At 58.1% G+C, this 27,613-nt stretch overlaps 1 protein-coding gene across 1 annotated transcript; it reads left to right on the top strand.

Moving 5' to 3' along the window:
- The first annotated feature begins 236 nt into the window (after positions 1–236).
- SEMA7A (semaphorin 7A (JohnMiltonHagen blood group)) lies at positions 237–26,784 on the top strand. The gene is made up of 14 exons (XM_064721834.1): positions 237–451; positions 15,282–15,415; positions 16,561–16,611; positions 17,033–17,128; positions 17,206–17,290; positions 18,306–18,416; positions 20,244–20,383; positions 20,644–20,822; positions 20,925–21,033; positions 21,457–21,655; positions 22,938–23,053; positions 23,670–23,821; positions 24,543–24,610; positions 25,339–26,784. The coding sequence occupies exons 1-14, from the start codon at positions 337–339 to the stop codon at positions 25,683–25,685; spliced, it is 1,902 nt and encodes a 633-aa protein (XP_064577904.1). The 5' UTR covers positions 237–336; the 3' UTR covers positions 25,686–26,784.
- The last annotated feature ends 829 nt before the right edge of the window (positions 26,785–27,613 follow it).

The raw sequence follows: 27,613 nt of genomic DNA, 5'->3' as shown, positions 1-27,613 counted from the left end.
CGATTTTCCCTCCGCAGCCCCCGCGGGAAGTTCTTGGCAAACCCCAGCCCAGCTGCGACTTTTCCGCGGGGCACAAATCCACCAACCCCCGCATCTTCCCCTCACCGAGGAGAAGGATGGAAACCCCAAAAAAGACCCCAAACCCTTGCGGTGGAAGCTGTGCCGGATCTCAGGTGCGTTAAGCGAGCTGCTGAGTATTTTACTCCATCTTCCCTGCGCAAGGCCCGCCCTTCCCGCCCCATTGGCTGCGCCCGGCTCCTCGCAGCCTTTTGTACGCGGGGAGATGCAGCTGTCAGCCCTCCCGGCTGCCGATCCCCGCTCGCTCCCGGACTAGGAATGGGCAGGAGCAAGTCGCCTGTTGCCCTCCTGGTGGCCCTGTGGCTCTGCCAGCTGGGCGCGTGGGCAGCGGGGCGCCCCAAGGTGAACCCCAGGATCATCGCGGCTCCCCAAGGTGAGTCCCGGCTGCGCCCTCGGCGTGCGGCTGCTCCCCGCGCCGGCTCCTTCCTACCTGCGGCTCGTCCTTTGAGCACTCGGGTTATTTCTATTTCTTTTGTGTCCTCGGGGAAGCTTTTGGCTCTCGTTAAATGCCTGTGGGCTGAGGCTGTTGGTTTTTATTTGGGTTTTTAGACCGTTCTTTCTTTTTTCTTTTTTATGTTTTAAAAGCATTTTCCTGTGAGCTGGGGATATTAAAGGCTGTCGAAAAGCTCTTTTCCCCCCGTATCTGCTGGGTATATTAAAGGCTGTCAAAAAGCTCTGACACGTTTCCTAACTTGCAGCTCTCCAGAAAGCAGAAGTATATATTTACATAGTTAATGCACTTATTTATCTGCTTGAACTCGCCCTACTCGCTGCAGACGAGTTCGGGGAGTAAATATTTGCCGAGGACCGCTGCTCTCAGGGGAAAAAATTTACAAACGGCACGTAAGGACTTTGTAACCAGATCGGATCTGGGCGAACCCGAACAAAGAAATGTTTTCAAGGCTCCGAGCCTGGTGTGTCGGCGCTGGTTTCATCCCGAGTTTTGGGATGAATCCCCTCCGGGCTGGCTGGAACAAAGACCCCGTTGGCTTTGCCGGGCGGGCTCTGCAGCACAAGGGCTCCTCTGTTGCTCCCCATTCCCTGGCAACTTCCGAGAACGCCCATTTCCCCCGCTTCGTTCCGTGCCATCTGTTCTCCTCCGCTGGCATTTGCGTGCCCTTCCCCGGGCTGGCAGAGCGGGGAGGGGGGTGCTGGCCGTGTGCGCGGCTCGGGGGTGGCCTCTGCTGTCACCTTGTCGCACAAAGGGGAGCGGCACCGGCGCGCAGGGCAGGGGAGGCTGCTCCGCTATGGCGTCACCGGCGCTGGCTGCGGGTGAAGGGGACGGGGGCTGCTGCTCCGGGGACATTCCCCCTGTTCCCCACAGCTGGAAATCGAGGGACAGGGAGGGACGGAGTGGCCGATCCCCACCTGTGTCCCTGCACAATGCTGTCACCCGTGTCTGGGTGGCACTGAAGGCTGCTAGCACCTGTCACCGAAACCAATCAGAACATTTCACCTGCTCTCCTTTCCGTGCCTGTAATTATTTCTGAGAACTCAGGAGGGCCCCGGGCTAGAGTGGGACTGCAGTCAGGGAGCGATAGGAGCGAGACGTGTCCTATTTCACATCTCCTTGGTGTCACCTCTACCCTCCCGAAGTAGGGCAGTGGGTGAGCGAGGAGGAGGAGGGTGAGGAAGCGGGCTGGGGGTTGCTGTGACCACGAACCCCCGCTGAACTTCCCGGTGGCCCGGGCGCACTGAAAGCTCAGCATGTTCTGCGTTCCGGGCTCAGCACGTGGCTGCCGCAGCTGCAGCCCGCTCCGAGCCCGGCCCTCGCCAGCCGAGCGGGGGGGATGGAGCCGCAGGGCTGATTTCCAGCTAGCAGCTCTGACTTTCAGCTCGCAGTGCTGCTTTTTAGCTCACAGGGCTGATTTCCAGCTCGGCCCCCTGTTCCTGGGGGTGGGGAGCGGCGTTCCGGGCCCGCTGCTGCCTTTGCAGTGGTGCAGGGCTGGCCCTGGGCTCTGCGGGAGCTGCCAGCTCTCCCCTAATTAAATTTGTTCCACGCCACGGCCCCGCACAGGCAGCAGGTGATGCGGCTCGGCAAAGGCACCTCCACGTGTCCCAGCCCCGAGGAGGGCGAGGGTGCGGATTTGTGGGGCTGGGCAGAGCCGGGCTCTCTGCAGGAGCGATCCCTCCCTGCCTGCAGCGCACGAAATCGGGCAAAGCTGTGGATGCTTCTCCATCCCTCGGCCTCGCTCCCCTCACCAGCACCATGCACAGTGAGTCTGTGACACCAGAAGGCTCAATTCCACCGGTTTGGTGACATCTGGAGCTTCCCAGGATTCACCAAACCCTGCCCTCCCTGCAGCTCCGCTGCTTTGGCCCCCAGTTCCCAGTGAGAAATATCTGAGGGGAAGTGGGACAAAACACCCCCAGGCTGAACTGGCACAACCCTGGGCTCACCCCTGCAGACAAAGGAGCACCGCGGGCCTGTCCTGCTGCTCGGGGCTCCTGCATTAACAATTCCCAGCACTTTGGAGCTCCGTGTTCTGCAGCTCCGTGGCCCCTGCAGCCCGCACAGGTGGCCGTGGGCAAGTGGTCACTGCCGGGCACTGCAGGGCTCCCTCCTGTCACAGAGCAAAGGTCAGCTCCACTTCACTGCTCCAGTCGGTTCTGCTGGCAGGGCCTCTGCCCCGTTCCCTTTGGAGGCTGACCCAGGAGTGTCCCCGGCCGCTGCCCTTCCCCGTGTCCTGCGGAGGGCTCACGGAGTGTTCCCATCATCCCTTCCCTCCTCATCCTCCCCTGCCTCCCTGGATTTTCCTCTGCGCTTTGCCAAAGGTGCAGCCGCATCCCACACGGAGCTTTCGCTGCTCGGCGTGTCCCAGGACCGGGGACAGCCCAGCCCGGCCCGGCTGTCTCCTGACCGGAAAGTCACCGAGCATCACAAAACGCTGAGCGTGGCACGGAGCCTGGGGCGGGCTCGGGCTGCTGCAGCCCGCGGCCTTTGCAGCGCAGGCAGGGCCGGAGCTGCTGCCACGCTCAGCAATTCGTCCCTGCTCAGCCACACGTGCAGAGAGAGCGCCGAGGAAAGCTCATCCATCCCACCGCGGGGTGGGCTGGGCCCCGGCTGTTTAATTATTCCCAGCTCATTAACAGGTGAGCTGCAAGCCGCAGGCAGCAGAGATAAGCAGGTCCCCGAGGGAAGAAGGGCAGGATTATACACTTGACCCTCGGCGGGGTGAGCTGGCTCCAGCCCGCCCCGGGCTACAGCGGGCCCTTGGATTGGCATTTCTGGGAATCTGCCTGCCTGGAACAGCTCCTGGGCTTTGCTAGGCTTGGCTGCCTCCCTGACTGCGAGAGCTGTGTCAGCAGGGCTGGCGGGGAGCTCTCCGTGCCCTGGCACGGCACGGCTGGGGCCCCCAGAACCTTCTGGAAAGAGCTGCAGAGCGGCTTGGGATCAGGGATGGAGGGGCAGGACACAGGGGATGCTCCCACTGCCAGAGGGCAGGGATGGATGGGATTTTGGGAAGGAATTCCCAGAGAAGCTGTGGCTGCCCCTGGCTCCCTGGCAGTGCCCAAAGCCAGGCTTGGAGCACCCTGTATGCTCCTGACCATAGCAGGGCATGGGATGAGATGATCCTTGAGGTCCTCATCTCCTCCTGTTGCGGCAAACGAGGGATTTCTGGTGCCAGCAGCAGCTTTTCTCCTCAGTGACAGCATCTCTGGGGTTTTTTGTGGTCCCATGGTGTGAAACATCTTTGTAGGACACTTTCCCACCAAGCTCTCAGAGCATCACCATTTCCAGGAGAAAGCTGCTCGCTTTCCCAGCAGTGCTATTTTCTCCTTTTTCACAGGGTTGGGGGATGCTGGGAACTGAAAATGTTGGTTGGGGAAGGAAAAAAAAAAAAAAAAGGAAAAGAAAAAAGAAATATGTTTTGCTGTGCGCAGATTGGAAAAGAAGAAAAGCAAACCAAACAAATGGAGTGAATCACAGGCACCTCCTGTTGCAAGAGCACGACACAAAAACAACAGGCAGGGCACAACTGATGGAAGTTGTGGCTGGAAAAAGGAGCCAGATGCCAATTCCTGACCAAGCTCCCAGCTCTGCACCAGCCAATTTGGGGACGGAACTGCTGAAAAGCGGCCTGGGAAGGTGTTCTGTGGGTGATGCAGTCGGTGCTTTAAATGGGACAGACTAAATTTAGACCCGAGTGCTTGAGTACAAACTAAATCTAAGCTTGAGCACCGAATAAATCTAAGTCCAAGGTGCTTTTTCGGGAAAATCTCGCATCCTAAAAAGGGCTGGGAGGTGAGCGAGGAGGGGAAATGGGTTCCAGCCAGCTCCGTGGCTATTCCAGGCTGCTCCAGAAATAGGCCTGGTTCCTCCTGCTGGGCACCCTTTTGCTGCCAGCTCCACCCGTGTGGCAGTGCCAGGGGAGCAGGATGTGGAGGTGTGATTGAGGCGTGGGGTTAGGGTGACAGAGCCCTTAATGACAGCTCTGCTCTGTCACCTGTCCCCTCCCCGCCTTGGGTCCCTGGGTCAGGCAGCGATTATTGTGATGATTCCTCGTCTCGTTATGCACCGGGGGCGAATATTCCCGTCTGGCAGGTGGGAGGGACGGGCACGGCGAGTTTCGGGAGTTGCCTTGAGGAATTCGAGGCCGGTCCCAGCCAGAGACCTGCCCTCGCACTGCCCCGGCCGGGCTGTGCTGGGATCTCAAGAGTTTTGTCAAGTCTGGTTTCACATTCCTGTCCCCGGGGGCTTTCCGGGTCTGGGGAATGCGGAGCTGCAGCCAGGGCTGGACGTGAGGGGAATGGGAAATCAGTGTCCTGGGTCAGCGGGCGCACAGAGGGTGCTGGGAGGGCTCAAACCCGGAATGGCCCGGGGCTGGCACCCACCTGGAGCACCCAGCAGCTGTGGGAAACCTCCAGCAGCAGGAGGGGGCTGGAAGGGCATGGTGGGACCATTCCTGATCCCACTGGGATCCTTCTCAATCCCTCTCTGAAGGGCACAGCAGGGCCATTCCTGACCCCACTGGGATCCTTCCCAATCCCTCTCTGAAGGGCACAGCAGGGCCATTCCTGATCCCACTGGGATCCTTCCCAATCCCTCTCTGAAGGGCACAGCAGGGCCATTCCTGACCCCACTGGGATCCTTCCTGACCCCAATGGGAAGGGCACAGCAGGGCCATTCCCAAACTCTTTGGGATCCTTCCCAATCCCTCTGTGCAAGGCACAGTGGGGCCATTCCTGATCCCAATGGGAAGGGCACAATGGGGCCATTCCCAACCCCACTGGGATCCTTCCCAATCCCTCTGTGAAGGGCATAGCAGGGCCAGTCCTAACCCCACTGGGATCTTTCCCAGTCCCACTGGCAAGGGCATGGCAGGGGCATTCCCAATTCTCTAGGAGTCCTTCCCAATCCCAATGGGAAGGGCACAGTGGGGCCACTCCCAATCCCATTGGGATCCTTCCTTACCCCAATGGAAAGGGCACAGTGGGGCCATTCCTGATCCCACTGGGATCCTTCCCAATCCCATTGGGATGGGCACGGTGGGACCATTCCCCCCACCTCACTGAGATCCTTCCCATTCCCACTGAGAGGGGCATGGTGAGGTCATTCCCAATCCCACTGGGAAAGGCATGGCAGGATTATTCCAAATCCCATTGGGATTCTTTCCAATGCTTCTGGGAAGGGCATGGCAGGGCCATTCCAAATCCCACTGAGATTCTTCCTGATCCCACTGGGAAGGGCACAGCAGGGCCATCCCTGATCCCGCTGGGAAGGGCCTCACCTGCATTCCACAGGGATAAAACCTCTGGATCTTCCCACTCAGAACCTCCCTGGGGACACCAAGGTGGCCGTGCCCTGTGCCCATCCCTGTGCCCACTCTTGCCCTGGAAGGGTTTTCCAGCTGTGGGGAGCTGGGATAGGGAAGCGGATGGAGCAGGGTTATTCTGCTGCTGGAGCTGCTCGGGGCAGCTCTTTCCCCTGGAAAGCCTTTCCTTGGAAATCAATGTTTGACTTTCCTGGGCTGGGAGGGGCTCCCCGGATCCGCCGAATCCATCCTTTGTTGCACTGACACAACATCCAGCAGTGCTTGTGCCATTGTTGGATAAAATTCCATCCTCACAGCCTGGGACCAGCGCTGCAGAGCGGAGCTTTTGGGAAGTGGCAAAACCTGGCTCTAAATTTAGCCCCTGCAGCCGTGGGGCGCAGCCGGGAAGGCCGGACCTGGCGGATGGCACAAATCCACGGAATCAAAGGCTCCGGCCTCGCCTTGCAGCTCCAGTGCTGCATAATTATGGGGGGAGCGAGAGTGGGGCCGTGTTAGTATTCATGGAATTGCTGCCGAGCCCGCCAGCCAGGGGTTTGATGTTTAATAAGGAGAATTCCAGCGTTCCCTGGGAGCGTGGGGCGAGCAGAGCCCCGGCTTTGAATCCAGGGCTTGTTCCCCGCAGGATGCAGGTTAGGGGGGTCTCCTTTGTTGCTGGCTGAGTGGGTGTTTGGGATCAATTCCAGCTCCAGCTTGGAGCAGGGATATCGGCAGCTCGGCTCCTAGAAGAGCTTTTGGGATCCCAGTCCCAAACCCGGCAGCTCAATTCCCGAACCAAAAGGGATTTTTTCCCCCAAGGCGCTCCCAGAAATAGCTGGGGAACGGTCGACTTGCCAGGATATTTCCTTTAGGAGAGTGCCTCTGAAAAAGCGCATTTGTGTGCTCCGAGAGGGCTCTGCAGCGTGGCCCTGCCGGGCATCGGGATCGCCGGCTTTTGTGGGATGGATTATCCCTGCTAATGCGGGCTCCATTGTCTGCCCGGCTCGGGAAAAGCTGGGAAGGGCAGCGAGCTGCCCGAGGCACAATGAGCACCCCGGGAGCGCGGGGATAGAGGGGGAAAAGGGAAAGGGAAAAGCTGGGCAGGGCAGGGAGCTCCCCAGGGCACAGTGAGCACCCCGGGAGCGCGGGGATAGAGGGGGAAAGGAGCCAGGGAAAAGCTGGGCAGGGCAGGGAGCTCCCCAGGGCACCCTGCGAGCGCAGGGACAGGGGGAAAGGGGCCGGGAAAAACAGGGATAGAGGAATTCCCAGCTGAAGCAGAAAACCCCACTGGGTGAGGATGTTTGTGGTCCCACAAGGCCGTGCCCTTCGCACCGAGAGGAGCTCGGAAGGGCTGGGGGGGCAGAGATGAGATAAGGTGAGATAAGAACGAGAGAACTTGGTGATGAATCTCATCATCTCATCATCTCATCTCTCATCTCCAAAGTGTCTCGGGGGGATGAGAAACTCCGTTTGAGTCCCGTGGCCGCGCCTTGCCGGGATCTTGGGGTGAGATAGAAGTGTGAAAAAGCTCAGGCTGCTTTCACACCTCTTCTTTTGGGGTTTCCTGCCAGCTCCTGGGCCCCTCGGTGGGTTTTGGGGCTGTGTGTCCCCACCAGTCCCTCTCTCCCTGCCTGTGCAGGTTCTGAGTGAGCAGCTGGACCTTCTTCCCCCAGCTGGAAAATGGGAAGGAAATCAGCCCACAGCCTCAATCCCTGCTTTTGGGAACCGCAGCCTTTCCTGCAGGATGGAGGGAACGGCAAAATTCCCGTCAGGGCTTTTACCCAGCCCGGGCTGATGGGAAAGCACTTTGGAAAACCTTTTAAAGCTCCTTCCTGGGATGCTGCTGTGGGAAGGCCCAGCCCAGGCATCACTGCAAGCCTGGCCCCTGCCCTTCCCTGCCCCAGGGGCACGAGAGAGGCTGGGCTGCCTTTGGAACACCGGGAATTCCACCAGGACTCGCTGGTCCGCGTTCCAGCCTCGGGGTGGGATGGACACACAGCCGTGGCAGGGAGCTGCGTGTGAGGGAAGCAGGGAATGGCTCACTTCAGCCAGAAGCTTTCTGTCTGGTTGCCCCAGGAGTTTTTGGGGGTCCCTGCTCCTTTCAGGGACAGGGGAGAGCAGGAAAGCAGGGACAGGTGGCCACAGTCCTGTCAGCTACGAGCTGGGCAGGAGAGGGGAATGTGGAAGGAGTGAGAGCTGGGCCAGGGTGGGGTTTGGACCCTGAGGGAACTCCTGGGGGATGGGACAGGAACGTGGAAGGAGCAAAAGCAGGGCCAGGGTGGGATTTGGATCCTGAGAGAGTTCCTGGGGGGGTTGGGACAGGAATGCGGAGGGAGCAAAAGTGGGGCTAGGGTGGGGTTTGGACCCCAAGGGAGCTCCTGGAGGATGGATCAGGAACGTGGAGGGAGGAAAAGTGGGGCCAGGGTGGGGTTTGGACCCAGAGGAAGCTTCTGGGAGTTGGCACAGGACCGTGGAGGGAACAAAAGTGAGGCTGGGGTGGGGTTTGGACCCTGAGGGAGCCCCCAGAGGGAGGGACAGGAACATGGAGGGAGTGAGAGCCTGGCCAGAGTGGGGTTTGGACCCCAAGGGAGCTCCCGGGAGTTGGGACAGGAACGTGGAGGGAGAAAAAGTGGGGCCAGGGTGGGATTTGGATAGGAGGGAGATCCTGGGGGATGGGACAGAAACCTGGAGGTGTCACTGTCACTTCTGCTCTTCTGCTTCTACTTCCCTTGAGAAATGACCCAGGCTGGGGCACGGGACAACCCGAAACACGGCAGGGCTGCCCTGGGGCGATCCCTCAGCCTGGGGTGATCCCTCACTTTTCCTTCCAGGCTCTCCTTCTCCAGAGGGGTGTCCCTGGGCACTCTGGGGATTCAGGACCCTGCTCCTGGGGTGCAGCCGTGGCAGAGGCTGGGGACAGGAGGGCACAGCAGAGGAAGTGGCCTCCACACATTTCTTGCCACTTAACGTTTCTCCTTTCGCCTCCTTCTCGGAAACCCGTCCAGAAAATGAGAAATGTGTCACTTCACGTGAGGTGTGGGATGGTGCTGGGACCTCACAGTCACATGCCTGCAAATTTTCCGTGGCAGGTCAGAGCAAACCTGCCCAAAACTCCTGAAATGCCTCATTTACAGTCAGGCTGTTCCTATAAAAAACCCCATTGCTGCAGGCTCTGTCCCAAGTGCCTGCCAAGGCTGCCTGAAGCTGCATCCCATGGGAATGGGACATTCCTGTCCCACCAGGCTGCCTGAGGCGTCCATCCCATGGGAATGGGATGTTCCTGTCCCACCAGGCTGCCTGAGGCGTCCATCTCATGGGAACAGGACACTCCTGTCCCCGCCGTGCCCCCCCTCTCAGTGTCACACTGTTCCCTCGTGTCACTCTGTTCCCTTTGAGCAAAGTCACGCTGGAAGGAGAACTTAGCACAGCAGCTCCTTGGAGACATATTTCCTCTTCCTGAAATGCCTCAATTTGGGAATTTATAGAATGTCTAAAAAAAAGAAAAGAGAGAGAAAATGCAGCTTGGCTTCTTGCTGGAGCTCGGCGAGGAGGGAGGCGGCAGTGTGGTGAATCCAGCCCTGCTCTGGGGACAGAGGGGACCCTGGGGTGTCCCTGTCCCCTTGGGAAGGTGGGAAATGCAGGGATTGTGCTCCTGGCTCGGCCTGGTGTGAGGGAATGATGAAACTCCAGCCGCAGTGCGGAGTTTGGGAGCTGGGATGGAGTCCTGAGTGACTCAGGGAGTGGCCCTGAATCACAGTCCTGGGAAAAGGGGACCTGGGCTGCTGTCACACATCCTGCGGGAAGAGGGAGTGGGACAGGGATCTCAGTGTCACAGCATCCAGACTGGCAATGGGACAGGAATTGGTGTCACCGCATCCAGATTGACAATGGGACAGGGAGTGGTGTCACCATATCGGGAGTGGAGCAGGGATGAGTGTCACTGCATCAGGAGTGGGACAGGGATTGGTGTCACTGCATCCAGACTGGCAATGGGACAGGGATTGGTGTCACCACATAAGGAATGGGACAGGGATTGGTGTCACCACATCCAGACTGGCAGTGGGACAGGGATCGGTGTCACTGCATTGGGAGTGGGACACGGATCGGTGTCACCACATCTCAACTGGCAATGGGACAAGGATTGGTGTTACCACATTGGGAGCAGGGCGAGGACTGCTGTCATTGCATCGGGAGTGGGACAGGGATTGATGTCACTGCATTCAGACTGGCAATGGGACAGGGATTGGTGTCACCTCATCGAGAGTGGGACAGGGATCTCGAGGTCACTGTATCCAGACTGGCAACGGGACAGGGATCGCTGTCACCGCATCCAGGCAGCTCCCGGTGCTATCCCGGCAGCGGGATCGATGTGGAGCTCCGGGATTGCTCGCCCTGACTCAGAGCCGGGATGAGAGCGTCCCAGGTGACATCCAGGGACACTCCCACATTCCCAGCCCTCCAGTCAGCGTTTCCTGCTGCCTCCCGCGCCGATCCCAGCCGGACGCGCTGTCATCGAGGTGGGAACGCGTCACGGCGCTGGGGAAAGGAATCCGAGCCGGGGAATGCGTGGCGGCTGCGCGGGCAGCGGAGCAGGTGGCAGTGCCATCGGGGCCACCGCGAGTGACAGCGCTGCCACCCGTCACAGCGACACTTCCCGGGGCCTCCTGGGCGGCGGGGCTCGGCTGCCAGCGCTCGGCACCGCGCCCGTGCCAATCCCGGCTCCCCGTGCCAATCCCGGTTTGCCCCGTGCCAATCCCGGCTTGCCCCGTGCCAGTCCCGGTTTGCCGCGTGCTGGCGGCTCGGCCGCGTGTCCCCGGCCTGTGACAGCGACCGGAGAGCTCGGGGTGGCACAGCTCAGCCTGGGGGCTGGGTGGGAACGGGCAGTGCCCGGGGAGGGCAATTCCAGGGGCAGGGAATACAAGGGAGAGGGAATTACAGAGAAAAGGACAATTCCAGGGAAAGGGCAATTCCAGTAGAGGGCAATTCCAGTAGAGGGCAATTCCAGGGACAGGGAATTCCAGGAGGGAGCAATTCCAGAGAAAGGGCAATTCCAGGAGGGGACAATTCCAGGGAAAGGGCAATTTCAGTAGAGGGCAACTCCAGGGAAAGGGCAATTCCAGTAGAGGGCAATTCCAGGGACAGGGAATTCCAGGAGGGAGCAATTCCAGAGAAAGGGCAATTCCAGGAGGGGACAATTCCAGGAGTGGCAATTCCAGGGAAAGGGCCATTCCAGGTGGGGCAATTCCAGGGACAGGGAGTTTCAGGAGAGGGCAATTCCAGGAGAACACAATTCCAGGAAAAGGGCAATTCCAGGGAAAGGGCAGTACCAGGAATGGACAATTCCAGAAGGGGGCAATTCCAGGGAGAGGGCAATTTCAGGAGTGGACAATTCCAGGGCCAGACAGACTCCCTTCCCTGCTCTCCCACCTCACACTCCAAGGTTTTTCCCACTTTGAAGGGATTTAAGGGCAGGAAATGAAGGAAGTGCCTCATACCCGCCCCAGCTCCCAGAACCCAGCAGGTTCTGCTCCCATCCCACTTCCACTTCCATTTATTTCAGATAAATATTTCAGATAAATGCTTTACTTCAGATCCTGATTTTATCCCGTCAGTACCATCCCCTCCACCCTGCTCCGCCCCAGCTCCGCATCCCCACAGAATTCCTGTCGGATTTAACCCTTTCCTGACCCAGCGATGGGACAACTGAGAGGAGTCTTAAAACCTTTTATTCCATTTTCAGTCTCGTGTGAAGGGTGAGGCAGCACTGATTTATAAATCACGCCATAGCAATCGGAAGAAGTCAGAAAAGGGCATAATCCCAGAAATTCTTTTTTTTTTTCTGGAGCCAGGAGCGGTGAGAGCCGGTGACTCAGGAGCGTCTGGGCTGCGGGAGGCGCTGCCAGCCGGGAATGCTGGAGAGAGGAGGGGAGAGGGAGAGGGAGAGGCAGCGCTGACTCAGCCCCAGGCGGGCCGGGAGATGGGGTTTGCGGGGAGAGGCTGCAGCCCACGCTGCCCCTCTGCTCCGGGGGTGGGGACAGCCGGCTCCGGGACGCTCCAGGATGCTCTGGGATGCTCTAGGATGTTCCAAGATGCTCCAGGATGCTCCCAGAAGCTTTGGGATGCTCTGGGGTGCTCCAGAATGCTCTAGGATGCTTTGGGTTGCTCTGGGATGCTCTGATGCTTCTCAAGGGGCTCTTGGTCCCACAGGGAGCTGCTTGCTCTGTCACCAAAGGCTGGATGGAAAGCAGGATTGCTCCCCTCACTCTATGAGAAACACGTTCACTGTCCTGTGAACATTGAAAAAGTTAAATAAAGGACAGTAGGAGACAAGGAGCACAGAGCAAAGGTTGTTGTGGCATCAGCCAAGAGCCCCCTGTTATCTTTGGGGAATGTCCTGGTTTAGGGCAAATTTAACCCTAACCCCTTAAATACCTTTAATTACATCAGCCCTTTGCATATTCACAGACCCTTGTGCTCAGTAAACTTTCCCCAAACTGGTTTACATGTTCTGAGGATTGTTTAGCACATCTCTGCCTTGGATCTGCTCTTTTAGAGCCTGTGCATTCCTGGGTTGTGGTTTTAGTTCCTTTTTATCCCCTCCAGTCCTGGGCCCTGGCCCACACTGCCAGCAGAGGGTGAGTGCTGCTGGCTGGCACATGTGTGCAGGTGTGCTCACCCTGTGTGGCACATCTGCCCAGCTGTGCTCACCCTGTGTGGCACATCTGTCCAGCTGTGCTCACCCTGTGTTCACTGGGTGTTGTCCCATCCCAGCAGGCACTGTGACACAGCACACTGATATCAGGCTTAATGAACAGCAGAAATAAAATCCATATCTTTATAACAAACTTACTTTAACACCCACACATCTAAAATCCATTTTAATATTTGCAAAAAGCCAATATGACAATGTCTATTTATAGGATCTCCATCGCATCTGGAGCATCTCCTAGTTCCAATACCTGCTCCCCTCCCTCCCCCCAGGCACCATCCAGGATGTCCCTGTCCCCGATTTGATGTCCCCGCTCCCTCCCCTCCCCTCTGGCGGGAGCTCAGCCGAGCACAAAGCCGCCCTTTCTCCCATTCAGGCCCCGCAGCGGGGACATTTCCAGGGACAGTGGTGCCATTGATTGTCACCCGAGCCGCAGGGCTGGTGGCAAACGCAGGGCACGGGGGCTCGGAGGGGTCAGCCAGGCTCTGGGAATGAGCCCTGTGTCCCCTGGAGCTCCGGGAGGGATTTGGGGACAGGGGTGATAGCAGGGCCAAGCCCTCCAAGGGCAGGGGCCTTTCTGTCCAGTGTCAAAAGCAGCTTTTGAGAGATGTCCCATTCTTTGGGGACACAATGGGACATGGCTCCATCCCTGAAAGTGTCCAAGGCCAGGCTGGACTGGGCTTGGGGCACCCTGGCACAGCAGAAGTTGTCCCTGCCCTTGGCACAGCGTGGGATGAGATGAACTTTAGGGTCTCTTCCATTGCCAACAATTCCATGCTTTTCTGGCACTGAGATGATGCTCTCTGCCTCCTCATCCTCATCTCCTGATGCTGTTCAAACCCCAGACTCATCCCTGAAGGGATGTTCCCCTATCCCATCAGGGAAGAAGGGGATCAAATCCCAGACCTGCGTTTTGGGGTGCAGGGATGATCAAACCCCAGACTCATAGCTTGGGGTGCAGGGATGCTCCCCCATCCCACCAGGATCCAAACCCCTTCCCTAACCCAAGCTGCTGCAGGCAGAGCGGGACTTGGAACCAGCTCTGCAAGACTTGGAACCAGTTTTGCAGGGCTTAGGTAGGACCAGCTTTGCAGGGTTTAGGACCAGCCCTACAGGGACCCCAGCAGGCGCTCCTGGAAGCGCTCGGAGGCTCCGTTGCCAGCTCCGAGCCCAGCCCAGGCTGGCTGGAGGCTGGCAGAGCTGTTTCCACTCTCGGCTCTGATTCAGTCCCCGGGGAGCTGCAGGATAAACAACAACCTCGGCGCCGGCCAAATGATTGTTTAGGGCTGCTTTGTTTGCGGCTGACAGCTCGGCAGGGGCTCGGGGAACTCAGGAAGAGCCCCCAAAGGACCCTCAGGGCAGCGGGAGAGAAGTGTGGGAGAGGAGGAGGAGGAGGAGCTGAGTTTGGAGCTGCAACTCAAAACTTGGAGATTTGCCTGGGTTAGCAGAGATTTAGGGGCTGGGGTTTCAAAGTTTGGTGAGGTCTGGGCAGACCCCCTCGAGGTGTGTTGGTGATGGGGTCACAGCACTTTAATGGGGTTTTTGGGAAGGGAGAGGGTGTGAAGGGGATTGTGCCTGTCCTGGGCAGGCTGGGACTGAGCCTTGCTGCAGAATCAGCCTGGAAGGTTCTGTGCCAGCTTCTCCAGCTCAGGCTCAGGGGTTTCTCAGAGCCTTCGGGCACAGGGAAGGCTGGGCAGGGCGCAAGGGAGGGTGGGCAGGGCACAGGGAGCTGTCCCCTCATTGTGTCCCCAAATCGGACCTGGATGGTTCTGGCAGCTTCCCCAAGCCCTGCTGGGAAAACTCTGCTTGTTTTAAGGGATGAGAGACCTGCAGGAGATGGGGATAACCCCCAAACCCAGCGGGAATTCAGTGTCCGCTGACCTCCGAGGCGCCTCTTGCTGGGCTGGGCAGTGCCAAGTGCCAGCCCTGGCAATTAAGAGCCACGCGCCGCTGATTAATTAGCCGGCGGTGCCGGCTGCCAGCTCCAGCGGCGTTCTCAGCCTTTGGCCGAGCGCTGGGAGCGCTGCCCAGGGCAGAGGCTGCTGTGTTTGGGAGAGGGAAAAGCGGGGATGGAGAGCTCGGAGTGCCGGGCAGAGGGCGGCCCTGAGCTCCGGAGCGATCCCTGAGCACACCTCGGGTTTTGGGATCCCGGGGGAAGCAGGGCCAGCCTCACCCAGCCCATGCAGCGGGAATGGCAAGGGTTTGAAGGGACGGGGGCTGGAGAAGGTGGGATGTGAAAGAGGAAGGGCAGAGGGACAGACAGACGGATCTGATGCCAGCTGGGACGTCTGAAGGCTGACTGTCACTTTTTGTTCCTGTCTGGGACATGGAGTCTGGGGGTGGTGAAACTTTCGTCTGTCAGACATGGGCTCTGGCCTGGGATCCATCCCTCCTGGGATCCAAACCCTGTCCATCCTGCTGGGATCCAAACCCTGTCCATCCTTCCTGGCCCTGGGATCCACACCCTGTCCATACCTTCTGGGATCCAAACCTTGTTGATCCTCCTGGGATCCACACCCTGTCCATCCTTCCTGGGATCCAAACCCTGTCCATCCCTTCTAGGATCCAAACCCTGTTGATCCTTCCTGGCCTGGGATCCAAACCCTGTCCATCTTTCCTGGGATCCAAACCCTGTCCAACCCTCCTGGCATCCACACCCTGTCCATCCTCCAAGGGCACGGGAAGGGATGGGCTCAGCGGATGCCCCCAGAGCGGCTCCCTGAGGTGTGTGCCCTTCCCAGGTGCCAAGGAATATGTGTTCCCACGGAGGGAGAGGTTCCCAGTGTTCTTCCACCAGGAAAACACCTCCTCCATCTACGTCGGGGGCGAGGGCAGGCTCTACTACTACGACTTTGCCACGCGTGAGAACTACACGGTGAGGGGCGCCGCTAACGGGCTTGGAGCAAAACCCCATCAAAAGGGTCTGGGATCCATCTCCCAACCCACATTCCAGGCCTGGATGAGCCTGGTCTCTGCCCAGCCAGCTCCAACATGCCAGGAAGCATAATCCCAGCAGGAAAGAATGGTTGGGGTTAGGTTGGGGTTGGAGTTGGGGTTAGGGCTCAGTCTACCCTGTTGGCCATGGGCAGGTTCTTCCCTGGGTGGGATCCCCCTGATTAGGGTTAGATTTAGGGTTAGGTTTAGGCTTAGGTTTAGGCTTCAATCTCCCCTGTTGGCCATGGGCAGGTTCTTCCCTGAGTAGGTTCCCTCTGGGTTAGGGTTAGGTTTAGGATTAGAGTTAGGATTTGGATTAGTGTTAAATTTTCCGTGTTGTCCATGGGCAGGTTCTTCCCTGGGTGGGATCCCTCGGAAGTTCTCACTGTCCCACAGGGCAGATGTTTCCAACCTGGGATCCTTTCTGGATCCATCATAGATATTTCCAGGAGGGGATCCTTTCTGGATCCATCATAGATATTTCCAGGGGGGATCCTTTCTGGATCCATCCTGGATGTTTCCATCCAGGGATCCTTTCTGGATCCATCCTGGATGTTACCACAGTTTGGGTTAAGGTTAGGTTTAGGGCCAGGGTCAGGATTTGGGTTCGGGTTAAATCTTCCCTATTGGCCATGGATGAGTTCTTCCCTGAGTGTGATCCCTCCAGGTTCGTGTTAGGGTTAGGTTTAGGTTTAGGGTTAGGATTAGAGTTAGGATTAGGGTTAAATCTCCCACATTGGCCATGGGTGGGTTCTTCCCTTGGTGGGATCCCTCTGAGGTCCTCTGTGCTGTGCAGGGGGGATGTTTCCAGCCAGGGATCCTTTCTGGATCCATCCTGGCTCTTTCCATGGGATCCTTTCTGGATCCATCCTGGATATTTCCAGCCAGGGATCCTTTCTGACTTGGGAGCAGCAATGCTCAGATTTCGTCACTGGCATCCAGCCTGGCCTTCATGCTGGATTTCAGGTGCCAGGGGTGGGGGACAAGGACACCTCGTGGGTTTTGGTGACCTTGTGGGACGCTGAGCCCATGCCTGGTGGCCTTGGGAGAGCAGGAATGGAAACGTTTCCCTCTCCTTTATCCTAGGAAGAGTTCCCGGTGAGAAATGAAGGCCAGTGCGTGTCCTCTGGGAATTTGGTAGGTCCCACCTGTGAGGGAGCAATGGGATGGGGAGGATTTGGGTTGAAGGAGGGAATAATGGGAGGGGGCGGATTTGGTTTGAAGAGGGAACAGCGGGATGGGGAGGATTTGGGTTGAAGGAATAACGGGATGGGGAGAATTTGAGTGGTTCAAGGAATAATGGAATGGGGAGGATTTGTGTTCAAGGAACAATGGGATGGGGAGGATTTGGTTTGAAGAGAGAATAACAGGATGGAGAGAATTTGGGTTGAAGAGGGACCAGCGGGATGGGCAGAGCTGGAGTATTTGGTTGAAGGAACTGTGTGTGCTCCACATGAGCTCCCTCTGGATGAGGAGATCTGGGAAAACCCAGGGAGGGTCTGGGAATCCGTGAGGTGCTGGGGGCTCTGTGCCATGGCCAGGCTCCTCTCCCCTGCAGGAGGACAGCCGGAATTACCTGACCCTGGTGGAGCAGTACGGGGACGGGCTCCTGGTGTGCGGCACCGGCGCCTGCGCTCCCACCTGCTGGAACGTGGTACGGATCCTTCCCCCTTCCTGGATGGGGAAAACCCGGCCTGACCCCACTCAGGATCCCCTTCTGTCCTTCCCCAGACACAGAGGAAGGAGAGCCAGCCCTGGGATGGGAGAGGGATTGCTCCCTTCACCCCCGACTCCAACACCCTCGTCGTTGTCGATGGTAAGTGGGATATTTTCCCATTTTCCTGTTTTCCTGCGGTTTTGTTGTGCCCAAAGCCTCCCTGGGACAAACAGCAACCCCCTGAGGCTGCTCTGAGGACTTTGTCCCCTTGGCTCTCCCCATTTTGTCCCCGTGGAAATGCACATCCCGTTGGGACAGAGGTTGGAGATTCCCACTGGGGCGTGGGATGGGGGCTCTGTGTGGGAGGAACGTTGGGAATCAGGAGTGCTTTGGGTCAGGAGGGACCTGGGAAGGACCTGAATCAGGAATGTTTTGGGTGGGGAGGGACCTCAGAAGGAGGGACCTGAATTGGGAATGTTTTGGGTTGGGAGGGACTTGAATCAGGAATGTTTTGGGTCAGGAATGCTTTGGGTCAAGAGGGACCTGGGAAGGAGGGACCTGAATCAGGAATGTTTTGGGTCAAGAGGGACTTGGGAAGGAGGGACCTGAATCAGGAATGTTTTGAGTCAGAAGGGACCTCAGAAGGAGGGACCTGAATTGGAATGCTTTGGGTCAAGAGGGACCTTGGGAGGAGGGACCTGAATCAGGAATGTTTTGGGTCAAGAGGGACCTGGGAGGGACTTGAATCAGGAATGTTCTGGGTCAGGAGGGACCTTGGGAGGAGGGACCTGAATTGGGAATGCTTTGGGTCAGGAGGGACCTTGAGACGAGGGACCTGAATCAAGAATGCTTTGGGTCAAGAGGGACCTGAATCAGGAATGTTTTGGGACAAGAGGGACCTGGGAATGAGGGACTTGAATCAGGAATGTTTTGGGTCAAGAGGGACCTCAGAAGGAGATACCTGAATTGGGAATGCTTTGGGTTGGGAGGGACTTGGGAAGGAGGGCTTGCAGTGATCCCACTGCTCCAGTCCTGGTGTGGGGACAGGTGAGGATCCTTCCAAGAAGTGTCCCTGCCACCCTTGGAGGACTGGGATTCCTGTTCCACACCCACCATCCCTGCCATGCCCAGGAAGTCCTGGCTGCTTTCACTCCTCCTCATCCTCTCCCCACAGGCCAGGACATCTACTCCACCATCAAGAAGAGCCAGCAGAACGGGAAGATCCCTCGGTTCCGCCGCGTGAGGGGCGGGGGAGAGCTCTACACCAGTGACACCGTGATGCAGAGTGAGTGGGGACATTCCCAGCAAGGGGACATTCCCAGCAAGGGGACATTCCCACTGGGGGGCTCCCCACTGTTCTCTGCCCCCCACAGCTGGCAGGGGGCAGGAGAAACTCCAGAGCCTCTTTTGGAGCCTGATTGGTGTCAGATTAAGCAAAACTCGTTAGTTTTGCTTTACTGGCTTTTGCAGTGCAGATATGGCTGTAGAGCCGCAAAAAAAATGAATGTTTGGGTTGCTTTAGCCAAGTCAGCAGGCTCAGACACCAAATGTTTGACCAGTTTGAGCCCAAACAAACCCTTTATGACCTGTTTGGTGTGCCAGTGCCAGCCAAGGAGTGGCCAATACCCAAAGGTGACAATTATTGGTGTAAAGCTATCAATGAGATAAATCCCATAACCAGTTAACATCACTGGGTCCCTGATCTTCTTAAAGTACCTTCTGAACATCAAGAACTGGAAATTCCTGGTTCTTTGGCAATGGAATTTTGTGCTGAGGGAGATCCACAGTTAAATGTTGCTTCCCCAGTAGAGAAGTTCCAGTTTGTGGTGCAGCTGTACTGCCCCAGTGCCCCCTAAGCTCAATCTGACAGATCAGGTGCCCTTGGTGCCAGCCAGGAGGGAGCCAGCTGTCCCAAACCAGCACAAAAGTGACTTCCCTGTCCTTGGGGCATGGGGAAATGAGGCTGGCAAGTCCCTCCTGTGGGGTGGGAGGAAATTGAGTTGTGTAAAATGCAAAATGTGGCAGCTGCCCCACAGCATTGGGCAACTTCCAGTGCGGGCAGGGGTCCAGGGCAAACCCCAGCCAGGCCAAACCCAGGGAGGGGACATGGGGAAAGGACCCTGCTCCACTTCCCTGGGCTTGAGGTGGCTGCTGTGGTGGCTTCCCGGGGGGGGAAATGGGGGATTAATGGGATAAAAATGGAATTAAAATGACAGCAGGATTAAACAGGGAGGGGGAAACCAAGCCAGGCCTGAGAGCCCCAGGGCTGCCAGACTGATCCCTGCTGTGGGAACTGCAGGGCTCTGATCCCTGGAGATTCCCTGCTATGGAAACCGCAGCTCAGGATGCTCAGAGGGACACAGGGGTGCATTAATAGGAACGGCGTTACGGGGTTTTCCCAACGCACAGCACGGATTGCTCCTCCTGAGGGATCCTTCCTTCCTTCCCACAACAGCTCCCAGAGTGGGAGGGACTCGGTTTCTGCGGCTGCCAGGGCTTCCCCAGGCTCCAGGGAATGAGTCTGTGCAGTCAGGCAGGAGGCACTGGGAAGGTGGCACTGGTGCCTCAGGTTTAGCTTTTGTATTTTCAGATTCTGCCGTAGTGTGTGGGTCTGGTGGGCTGAGTTAGGGGATGGTGAGCTCTCTGCACAGAGCAAAACAATTCCTGCTCTAGCTGGGGACCAAGGCCAAATGATCCAAATCTCAGGCCCAAGGGCACAAACAATGTGGGCTGGAGAGAGAAAAACAAGAAGGATGGGATTTCATAACCAAAAGCTGCAATTGGACAATTAATTCCAATATGCAAATGGAGAAGAACTTACAAAAGTCAGAGACCTCTGTGTCCATTTTTGTGACCATTTTGGCTCATCTTGGTTGGCTCTTGTGCTGCCCAAGGTGCATCCACTGGGGAGATCCTTTTAATAAATCCCTGTTTTATTGTTTAATTCTATCTAGTCTCAGTTCTAGCTCAGCCTTCCCAGGGATCAGCAGGACCAACCTGAGCTCGGAGCTCTCCTTTCCTTGGGCCACAGCCGTGTCCCACTGCCTGCCCTGTCCCCACTGCTGGCTCCCCTGATGAAATCAGGTCCAAGCTCTGTCCCTTGCCTCCCCAGACCCTCAGTTTGTCAAGGCCACCACGCTGAGGCACGAGGAGCCTCACCAGGACAAGATTTATTACTTCTTCCGCGAGGACAACCCGGACAAGAGCCCCGAGGCGCCCCGCAACATCTCGCGGGTGGCCCAGCTGTGTAAGGTACCTTGGGGACAGGCTGGGGTGGCAGCCAGGACAGCTCTGGGGGGGACAGGGCGTGTGCCAGCTCCCCTGGGCTTACCCAGGCTTGGTTTGGCCCCTCTGAGTCCTTTGGCCTGCTAAGGGAGAGAATTCCCTGCTCCATCTCACTGGGATGGCAGGAACGGGATTGTGGCAGCATCCCGCAGCTCCCGATCAGGATGGGCATTTTGGGGTGTTCTCCCCCAAACCCTGACTCCCTCCCGGCTGTCCCTGTCCCCCAGGAGGACAGGGGAGGAACCAGCTCCCTCTCAGCCTCCAAGTGGACCACGTTCCTCAAGGCCACCCTGATCTGCGTGGACCCCGTCACCAAGGGCAACTTCAACTGGCTCCAGGACGTCTTCTTCGTCCCTGCCGGTGACTGGCGGCACTCCAAGGTCTACGGGCTCTTCACCAACACCTGGTGAGGGGCCCTGGCCCAAATCCAGGGCTGGAAAGCAGCTGGAGCAGGCACGGTGATGGGCACTGCCCGATGTCCCCCCTGACCCTGTCGTTGTGCCCTCAGGGGGAGCTCTGCCGTCTGCGTTTACTCCTTCGGGGACATCGACAACGTGTTCAGGACATCGCGGCTCAAAGGCTACAACGGCCCCACCCCGGAGGTGAAACCCGGCCAGGTGAGGGAGGGGCAGGAGCCGCCCCGCGGGAGGATCGGGGGAATCCCGGGGAGGGGACACGGAGCGAGGGATGAGCTGGGAATGGAGGGAGGCTGGAAAAGGTCTGATCTCCTCGTGGGAAGCACGGGGAGAGAGCATCTCAGAGGGCACCTGGCACGGGCACAGTGACAACACCCGTGGGGCAGAGCTGTCCCTTCCACTGCCATCCTCAGCGCCCCGCCCACCTCTGACTCTGGTCCCTTTTGTCCTCTCTACTTGTAGTGCATCCCCTCGGGGCAGCACCCTCTGATTTTCCCTTTTGTCCCCTTCTGTCCCCTGTCCCTCAGTGTGTCCCCTCGGGGCAGCACCCTCTGACTCTGGTTCTTTTTGTCCCCTCGGGGCAGCACCCTCTGAGTGTCCCTTTTGTCCCCTCCTGTCCCGCAGTGCGTCCCCTCGGGGCAGCACACGCCGAGCGAGACGTTCAAGATCGCGGACAGCCACCCGGAGGTGGAGGAGCGGGTGGAGCCGCTGTCCCCGTCCCGCAGCCCCCTGTTCCACAACAAGCACCGCTACCAGAAAATCGGCGTGCACGAGGTGGCCGCGGCCGACGGGCGCCGCTACAACGTCCTCTACCTGGCCACAGGTGCGGGGACACCGCGCAGGGGACATTCCCCGCGGGCAGGGCTGCGTGCCCAGCCTGGCATATGTTCGTCAGGCAGCGGCGAGCTGCCAAATTTCGGGAACAGCAGAACGCTGCCAGGCTGGCTGTGTGGGCACAGGCGGGCTGCGGGCAGCGTCCCAGGCACGGGGGAGGCGGGCACGCTTCGTGCTGGGGGGCAGAAATCGTTCCCCAAGAGCAGCCCTGCTGGTTTTTGGTGCTGCCCGAGCTGTCCTGGTGCCTCCCATCTGTGGGATGTGCTCCCTGGCGCTCGTGGAGGGACCTGCAGGGGTTTAAATTGCTGATTTTGTGATGGAGACAGTGCAGCCAGCTCTCGGTGGGTGGTTGGGCTTGGATTGGGGCCCACGAGTGATGGATTTGGGATTTTACAGCTAGAGAGAAACAGAAATAGAGAGAAATAGGGAAACAGAACAACAGAGGTAGAAACATGTTGTATTCTTGTTATTGTCTTCTTTAAAGCGTCCATACCTTCTTGCTTCTGTTCTCTGTAGTGCAGTTCTTCATGTCTTCTCAGGGGCTCCTCCAGGGCTCTCAGCCCACCCCTTTTATCGCAGCTATCTTTATGAGCCACAGCTGCTGCCCAACTAAGGACTTTGCAGCTGTGACTCATTTAGAGTAGCTAGGACCCACTTATCTAATACATAGGACTCTCATTACATTTCAGTTGTTGTATTCTTATTGCTGTTATAACAATACATATATTCAGGCCCCCACAGAAACAGAAAAATGGAGACAAAGAGAAAAAGAGAAAAATAGAAAATAGAGCAACAGAGTTAAAGAGAAACAGAGAAAGAGAAATAGAAATGTAGAGCAATAAATAAACAAAGAAATTGAGAAACAAGTACAAGAACAGAGAAACAGAAATAAATACAGAAACAGAGAAACAGAGAAAGAGTCAAATAGAGAAATAGAGTTGAAATAGAGAGAAACAGAGGGACAGAGCAATGAGAATTTGCAGAATCCTGGATCTAAACACAGCCAGTGCCCTGCAGGGTCCCCCTGGGCAGCTTGATCCAACAGGAAGGGCTGAGGGATGGGCACAGAGTCCCCTGGGGGTCCTGCCCGAGCTGGGCTTCCCCTCCCGCTGGCTGAGGGGAGAAGGGATCCCTTTGGGAAGGGGGAACCCTGAGGATTCCCAGCCCTGTTCCCTCGGGGTGCTGCTCCTGCCCTCGCTGGGTGTCAGGTCCAGGAGGCACCTCCTGTCCCCGTCACCCCCTCACCAGGGCTGTGCCCTCTCTCTCCCCAGACAAGGGGTCCATCCACAAGGTGGTGGAGCTGCCAGACGGGGTGCAGAACATCGTGGAGATCCAGGTGTTCCCCAACAAGGATCCCATCCAGTCCATGATCCTGGACCACGCCAGGGTGGGTCCCTGCTCCGGGGGTGGGAGAATGGGGTGGGTCAGGCATGGGTGGGTCAGGGCCAGCCCTGGGGTCTGGGAGGGAAATCATGGAACTATTTGGGTTGGAAGGGACCTTTAGTGATCACCCTGTGACCTTTAATGATCACTTTAATGATCACATTAATGATCACCCTGTGACCTTTAATGATCATTCCTTTCCCACCTTCCACTATCCCAGGGTGCTCCAAGCCCCAGTATCCACCCTGGCCTTGGGCACTTCCAGGGATCCAGGGGCAGCCACAAGGAATTCCATCCCTGCCCCTCCCCACCCTCCCAGGGAACAATTCCTTCTCAATATCCCATCCATCCCCGCCCTCTGGATGTGGGAAGCCATTCCCAGTGTCCTGTCACTCCAAATTCCCTCTCCAGCTCTCCTGGAGCCCCTTCAGGCCTTGGCAGGGTCTCTGAGCTCTCCCTGGAGCCGTCTCCTCTCTAGGTGAACATTCCCAGCTCTTCCAGCCTGGCTCCAAAGGGGCTCCACCCTCGGAGCATCTCCTTGGCCTCCTTCCAGCAGCTCCAGCTCCTTCCTGACCTTCCCTGGGACACGGAATGACCGTTGCTGTGCTCTCCTCCCGCAGGCCGTGCTCTACGTGGGCTCCAGCAGCCGCGTCCTGGAGCTGCCCATGGACATGTGCGGGGCCTACCGCAACAACTGCCACAGCTGCGTGCTGGCCAGGGACCCCTACTGCGGCTGGGCCAACGGCTCCTGCCTCTCGCTGGCCCTCACCAGGTGTGGGGGGCCATTCCCACCCCAATCCCACCGGGCAAACACCCACACCCCCAGCACTCCCCTCCTGGGCTGAACGCGTGCGTGGGTTTGGGGTGGATGCGTTGTGCCCAAAGGTTTGGGTGCTCTGTGTGGATCCATCACTCTCTTGAAAGGTTTGGGCACCCAAACGCCTTTTCCCAAAACCTTGGAGTGTTTTGTGTGGATCCATCCCTCCCTTGAGGGTTTTGGGCACCCAACCCCTCTCCCCAAGAGTTTGGGGTGCCCTGCATGGATCTCTCCCTCCCTTGCAGTGTTTTGGGCACCCAGTCCCTCTCACCAAAAGTTTGGGGTGCTCTGCACAGATCCATCCCTCCCTTGAAGGGTTTTGTGCATCCAATCCCTCTCCCTGAAAGTTTGGGGTGCCCTGCATGGATCCCTCCCTCCCCTGAAGGGTTTTGGACACCCAACCCCTCTCCCCAAGAGTTTGGGGTGCCCTGTGTGGATCCCTCCCTCCCTTGAAGGGTTTTGGACACCCAACCCCTCTCCCCAAGAGTTTGGGGTGCCCTGCATGGATCCCTCGCTCCCCTGAAGGGTTTTGGACACCCAACCCCTCTCCTTGCTGCTGGGTCTCACGCTGGTCATCTCCAACCTTCTGAAACTGGGATGGAGGGGGGAGATTCCCATCTCTGAACCACCACTTCCCGAAGTTCTGTTGGAGTTTATTTCCATTCCCATCTCCCAGGGATGTGCACCAGAACCTGAACTTGGACTCGTGGCAAGGAAGCTGCCAGAAGGGCGATGTCAAGGAAGGTATGTGGAGATGTTGGCGTGGTTGGGTGATTGAGGATTGTTGGATTTCAGGCTTTGATGGGTTTGGCGGGTTTGGCTTGTTTGATTGGTTTTGGAGGAATTTGGATGGGTTTGGAAGCGTTTGGACGTGTTTGAATGGGTTTGGATGGGTTTGGATGGATTTGGGTTGGTTTGGTTGGGTTTGGATGGACTTGGATGAGTTTGGATGGGTTTGGAGGGTTGGAGGTTTGAAGTGTTTGGATGGTTTGGATGAGTTTGGGGGTTTTGGGATGGCTTTGGATGGTTTGGAGTGGGTTTGGTGGGTTTGATGGTTTGGTAGGTTTGGATGGGTTTGGATTGAGTTTGGGCATTGGAGTTTGGATTGGGTTTGGATGGGTAGTTGGAAGGTTTGTGGGATGAGTATAGGATGGGTATGGACAGGTTTGGTGGTAGGTTTGAGGTAGGAGTTTGGGGTTTAGGTTTGGATGGGTTTGGACGGGTCATCTGTCTCGGTTTGAACAGACAAGTGTCTGCTAAGGAAGGCAGGAGCCTCCCCTGAAATAGAAAATGCAAACCCCCTCCCTCCAAATTATTATAATTTTGAAATTCGGCGCTCTCAGGCAGAGACATGGGAGCAGCAATAACAGGGCAGAGCAGAAATTTTGAGGAGTTCTCTCTCTGAGCCTTCCTCCACCCCACTAAAACCCAGACTGCTCCCAATAACCCACCCTCACCCCGTGTCCCCGCAGACGACTTCCACAACGTCTCGGTGATGCTGCAGTCCCGCTACTACCTCAACTGCTCCATCGAGTCCCACTACGCCACCTACAACTGGTACCACGAGGACACGCTCATCAAGAGCTGCAACACCTCCCACCCCCAGCACGACTGCTTCCACTTCATCCCCAGCGTGAGCCGCGAGCACTACGGCCGCTACGTCTGCGTGTCCGAGGAGGACGGCTTCCGCCAGGCGCTGGTCAAGGAGCACCTGATGAACCACCAGCGCTTCCTCTGGCAGCGCGGCCATGCCCCAGCCGTGCTGGCCTCGTGGCTCCAGCTGCTGCTCGTGGTGGCCCTGGCCGAGCTCTTCCACTGACGCCGTCCCGCTCGCCCTGCCCGTGGACTTTGAGCGCCCCTCACCGCCGGCCTCGCTGGCGGAGCCGCGGGAGGAGGGCGCGACACGCGGTGGCGGCCCCGCCGGCCAGCCATGCATGCGCTGATGCTCAGGGCGCGGCCGCTCCTTGCATGTGATGAAGATGAGGAGGAGGAGGAGGAGGAGCCGGCCCTCGGCCTCCTCCGGACTGTGGGATGCCCGCTGCCTCCCGAGGTGGGGGCTGGGACGCCCCCGGCGAGTCCCCTCCTGCTTGAGGGGGGCTCGGGTCGTTGTTTATTTGTTTGGTGTGGGAGGGAGGTCGGGAATCGGCGCAGCCACGGCCGCGTTGGGAATTTGCATGGAAAAGCCTCGGAAGGTGACTGGATTTGGGGTGCGGGGACGGGGAGGGGAGGTGGGAGCAGAGCCCGGCGCGGAGCGGGAGGCGCTGGGAGGATGCTGGAGACGCACAAATGCTCTGCAGGCAGCTGAGCCGAGCCGAGGGGCAGCGCAGGGGCCGTGCCCGCTCCCACCCTGCCCTGGGCGTCCTCAGGGAAAGCGGCCGCGGATCTCAGGGCACCGGGGGGGCTGTCCCCGCCTCTGTCCCTGTCCCCGCGCTCTCGGAGGTCTCGGAGCGAGACTAAACTGTGAAAATCGGGATTTTCCCCCTGTGCCAAGGGGGGTCCCGCTCCTTGTCCCAACCTCGCCCAGCCCGGAGCGGCCCTGCCCTGGGCGGGGACACCCAGGGGACACCCTGGCCGTGCTTCCAATGCCTGTCCCGGCTCCTGCTCACTCAGGAGGGGCCACGTCCGGAGCCAGAGCTTCCTACTGCACTACACCCCCGAGATGTTCCCCATCCCCAGCCCAGGACAGAGCTTCTCACAGCCCTTCTCAAAGCACTTTAACTTTGTGGACTAACAGATATTTATTATACCGACTGCTCGTTTCTGTCTTGTAGGATTTTATAATATTACAGCAGGCGGGGGCGGATCACAGGAGAGGAAAATTTAAAAAAAATCCACCACAACAGCTACCAAAAAACCCCCCCAACCCTTTCAGACCTGTAACCAAAGCGGATGGTTGGAATAAAGAGTGGAAAAAAGCAGGAGAGCGCTGTGGTTCTCACTGGGAATGATGAGGGGGGAATCTCCCCTGGCCTTTTTCCATGTCCTGCTCTCTCCAGCCCCTGTTTTGGGGCTCCTGTTTTGATCCAGCAGCAAATTCCCGCTGGAAATCCCAAAGCAGGGAGTGAGCAGCAGCCCTGGGAAGAGAGAGGTGGGAATAGCGGTGCGTTTGTGGTGTGGAGCCATCCCCCCTCCTCCTGCCTGGGATGCTCCGGATTTTCGGGAAAAGCGAGCTGCTGGTCGGTGCTGGGAGGGAAAATGGCTGGAGAGAGGCGGGGAACGGGAATTCGGGATTTTGGAAGGAGCGACCGAAGCCTCCATCAAATCAGCCCCGGCACAAGGGAGGAGTCCCGGCCCATTCCCGGCTATTCCCGGTGCTCCTGCCCACAGGGAAATATTTCGGGATGGGCGAATGAGCTGCAGCTCAGGACTGCAGTGACACACAGCCGGGTGGCGCTGGGGACACGGGGGTGGCACTGAGGGGACCCCGCTCCTCACCAGGGGGAGATTTGGCAGCCGAAAAGCGAAACCTTTCCCTGCCTCCATCCCTCTTTGGTGCAGAATTCCCGCTGGCGCCGGCAGCCTGTGGGAAAGGAGGAGGCAGGAGCCGGGAGCGGGCGATTCCCGAGCCTGGAACGGGAATTTTGGCAGCACCGAGGGGTGGGATCGAGGAGCGCAGACCCCGAGGGGAATATTTGGGTGCAGCGCACGAACTCCGAGCTGTTCCCATTCCCAGCTCCACCGCTGCGACCCCAAAACTCCAAAATTCCCGGAAGGAGGCTCGGGAGCAGCGCACGAAGGTGACGCTCA

Source organism: Zonotrichia leucophrys, chromosome 10 (genome assembly GCF_028769735.1).
Source record: "Zonotrichia leucophrys gambelii isolate GWCS_2022_RI chromosome 10, RI_Zleu_2.0, whole genome shotgun sequence".
Lineage (NCBI taxonomy): Eukaryota > Metazoa > Chordata > Aves > Passeriformes > Passerellidae > Zonotrichia > Zonotrichia leucophrys.
This window is presented reverse-complemented; position numbering and strand designations above follow the sequence as displayed.